The sequence below is a fragment of the Crocodylus porosus genome, unplaced genomic scaffold (assembly GCF_001723895.1).
Source record: "Crocodylus porosus isolate Cpor-Errol unplaced genomic scaffold, CroPor_comp1, whole genome shotgun sequence".
Taxonomy (NCBI): Eukaryota; Metazoa; Chordata; order Crocodylia; family Crocodylidae; genus Crocodylus; species Crocodylus porosus.
In genome coordinates, this window is record NW_017728948.1 from 76,094,011 (window position 1) to 76,097,747 (window position 3,737).

The following is a 3,737-nucleotide window of genomic DNA, read 5'->3' on the forward strand; positions in this document are numbered from 1 at the left end:
TGTGATTAAATGCACGTATAGATGCTGACTGCAGGCATAAATTGCACCTGGTCAGCCCAGCCAGCAGGGGGCCAGACTCCTGCCTGCTACTTAGCCACATGGCTCTGCACTTTCAGCACCCTCATGCCCCAGGCCAGCCCTTCTGCCACTTGACGCTGCCGCACAAAGCACAGAGCTGTTCTCCTGTGCCTCTGACCCTGGCATAAACCACTCCGCCCCGGCTCAGGCTGCTGCTGTCCCAGGCACACTTGTAGAAGCTGTGCCCAGTAGTTTACTCTGACTCAACCTGCTCCAGAGTGTATTACTTTGAATTAATTGCACATATAGATGCATCCAGTGCAACCAATGTAACATAAATGAGTATATGCTATTACTTATTTTTTACACTCAATTAAGGTTTTTGTTTGTTTGTATGAAAACATTCCCTGACATGCTTACAACTGAAACAGCAGAACAGCAGTAATAAATAAGAAAAAAGTGAAAAAGAACATAATCCAAAGTAAACCAAAGTGACTTCTTCTCCCTGCCTAAATTCAGTCAAGGGTGAAAAGCAAAACAGAGAGTAAAGGAGAAAAAATCCTTAGTCTGTTAGGTACTTATTGAACTCCCAGTCATCAAGGTGTTGTAAATGAAAGGCTAAATATCAGGCTCCTTTTTCTCTGAATAACCTCCCTTTGAATTTAATGGGAGGTTTATCTGTGCTCAGACTGAGTAACATTTGAGTCAAGATCTCAGATTTCCCCCTGGATTTCTAAAAGTGTAGTCATATTAGCAGTCTCAGAAGGTTGTCCATAACACAGGCAAGAAAATGTATTCTTTACATGCAAGTTTTAATCTGTCAGTTACCCTTAACATACTGCTTTTGCTCTATTATTCAGCTACAACAGTTGGAGTCTGCAAGTTATACAGGTGTGTTTAAAATGGAACTAGAACAGAATGTTTACTCTGCTTCTACCTCCTTTACTGTGGGACAAATGGTGATACCCTTATTCCACTAGCAAGATACAGTAGTAAAAAAAGTAATCTTCTTAGAACCAATCAACGGATTCTTTGTGGGAGTGAATGCTCACCCATGGGAGAAAGGGGTGTGCAAATTGATCCTGCAGTAGGTGTGCAGCTCTCTCCAAGCTAAACTGCAGGGAAAAGTAGAGTGCACAATATTTTAACAGCATTGCTTGCCTTCCTGGTAGAGATTTCTTTTGGTCCAACATGCAAAATTCAATAAGATAAGATTGTGAGCAATGCCCATCTTACCTTGCTACCCAGCGAAGCAATTTTTTGAGGCAGAAATCCTCTAGTGAATCTCTTCCTCGCTTTGAAGATTAGCAGCAACAACTATGGCTTAGTTTTGTGCATCACTTTAGTACCTGGCAGAATTTAAACTCTGCTCACAAATATATCAACCAATCATGACTCAAAGACCCTGATAGGATGCAAGAAGGTGTAAGTTTTGATTGTGGAGCACATATTAACCTCCCACACTTCCTTCACAGGTTGATAAGCATATGTCCCAAGAAGGTCTCTGGTTCCAAAGAGACTAGACTGCTTTCCACTTAATTAAATATTTCACATAGAGCTGAGTTAGCATGTTAAATATATAGAATCAGCTCTCGAAAGTACCAAGCAGTGCCTTTAAATGCTGTCACCCCTACATTTTTGTTCCTGTTTTGGTCTTAGAGCTTTGTAATCTCTGGGTTTCTCCAGTAAATATTTTGCCTGTGTGAAACCCCTGCCTATCTTGAGATAGATATTAAAGAACACACAGTTGTAATTGAAGAAATGACCCCCTTAACTGACTCTCCAGTGGTTCAAAGGTTACATGATTTGTCACTGAGATTATAAAAAGAGTATTTACCAGTATTTTTTCCTTGCAGTCAAGACAGATCGATGCATAAGGCAACAAGGAAGGCACTATAGTCTCAGGAAACAGACAGTTCTTGAAAACAGATGTTCAGTGTGACCTGCTAGGACTTGAGTTTCTTCCTGGAATTTGGTATGAAAGAATGTACAACCACCTTTGTGAAGCATGGGGCTGTGCTGTCCCTTGTACCTCTGCAGATGCACAAGTGAGAAACGAGGAAAGAAGGCTCTGTCTGCAATGCACCCATACAGTGACTGTGTGTCAGTGAAATCACCACTGAACCGAGGGCCAGCACAAAGTCTCGGCACCCTTTTAGCTGTGTGCAGCTCTTCTGCTGGCCATGGCACGTTTCATTTGTTAGGACGGCATCCTCCTAGTCGGAGGAGAAATAGTCTCATCTCCATTCCCACAGTACCAGGTAGATGCCAAGCGGGGAATATGCTGCACCATATGCTCTTGGGGAAAAAGGCTAGAAGGGTGATAGTGTGTCCTCAGCTCCAGCCTACTAAAAGTTGATGAGTAAAGAGGTCGGGGGTGGCGAAGGCGGGAGTGAGGCAGCGCAGCAAATGATGTTCCTCAGGGTATTGGTGAACACACACTATAACATCAGGCAACTTTGCCTGGTCCATGTTTCAGTGTCACAGTTACTGCAACAAATTTCTAATCTTGTTTTAAACTCAGTGTACCATTGCAAAACAGTGTTGCACATGTATGAAGAATGGAATAGCTACAAGGCCATATTGCTGGTTAAAAATCACTTTCCCCAGGTCCTAGTTAATGAGGATCCTTGGTCACTCTGAGGTGCCTTAAAAAGCACAAACCATATATTTATGAGAGCTATATGTAATTTATTTCCATGAAGTCGCAAACTACAACATTCCCTGCAGAAACTTAATTAAATAAAGCAGTGTGGCTGAACCTTGGGTATAATAAAATGTGTTTGTTGACCAGTCTAGGCACTCATCTGTCTGGTGTGGTCATGGACACAACTATTTCTGAACCACATAATGCTTTTGTTTGTAGTAGAGAACATAACAACATCACCTGAAAAAAAGCTCACAGCTTACATATTTGTTGTGATTGTTTCTGTTCATCCAGGCTAATGGTTTAACACTGTAGCCTAGTCTTGTAGTAGCATGATCCAAACATTCCCATCTGCATTGAAGACTACACCAGAATCCTTGGGATACAACCTTTGCAGTTGGGGACAGGGCCAATATATGGCAATGATGCAATCTGAAGCAGAAATGTGATAATTGCTGGGCAGGAACTTATTAATACCATAGGCTCCATGGCAGAAAAGATACAAGTTTTGCCCATGCTGTCCCATGGGAATTACATGGTGCTACAAGAAAGATCACCTGGAGAGATGCACTGGGATGTAAATTTCATCTCAGCTACAAGGTAGAGCAAAGGGTTGATGACTCTACATAAAAAGCTAAGTATTTTGTTGTGGAAATCTAAAGGCTTTGTGCATCTTTGGAACTCATAAATCTTATATCTATTATACCACCATTCTAGTCCCCCCTCCCCTGCACTCTTGAGTTTAAAAAGAGTAGGTAATCTACCTGATGCCTCTCTTCAAAATCAGTGACAATTTTGTAAATCTGTGAATAAATACAAGTGCCTTACTCAAGCAAGGCTAAAAGTGATATATATGAAAATGGGACATCTGAGCAAGAACTGATTTCCCAAAATGTGTTTGTGTTCTACACCTGACATACAGTTTTACCAATAAAGTAACTTTACCCCAGAAATCTCCAAGTATTTGCTCTGTTACAAATGCTAAGATAATGAAAAATTCCCAACAGTGAATAGTCACCAGAGTGTTAGAACTTTGTGCCATCATAGCTGCACTGCAGATGGAGATGGACCT

At 41.5% G+C, this 3,737-nt stretch overlaps 1 protein-coding gene across 4 annotated transcripts in view; it reads right to left on the reverse strand.

Annotated features, from left to right (window-relative positions):
* Positions 1-1,397, reverse strand: part of DSPP (dentin sialophosphoprotein) — a 19,823-nt gene extending 18,426 nt beyond the window's left edge. For 2 of the 4 annotated variants that reach the window (XM_019553256.1, XM_019553257.1), the window contains exons 1-2: positions 1,255-1,397; positions 1,071-1,133 (exon numbers count right to left, since the gene is read on the reverse strand). In XM_019553256.1, coding sequence (XP_019408801.1) covers positions 1,071-1,074 — 4 coding nt within the window. In that variant the 5' untranslated portion in view covers positions 1,075-1,133; positions 1,255-1,397. The remainder of the gene's footprint in view (positions 1-1,070; positions 1,134-1,254) is intronic. The other 2 variants (XM_019553259.1, XM_019553258.1) reach the window with 2 other exon arrangements.
* Positions 1,398-3,737: the final 2,340 nt, after the last annotated feature.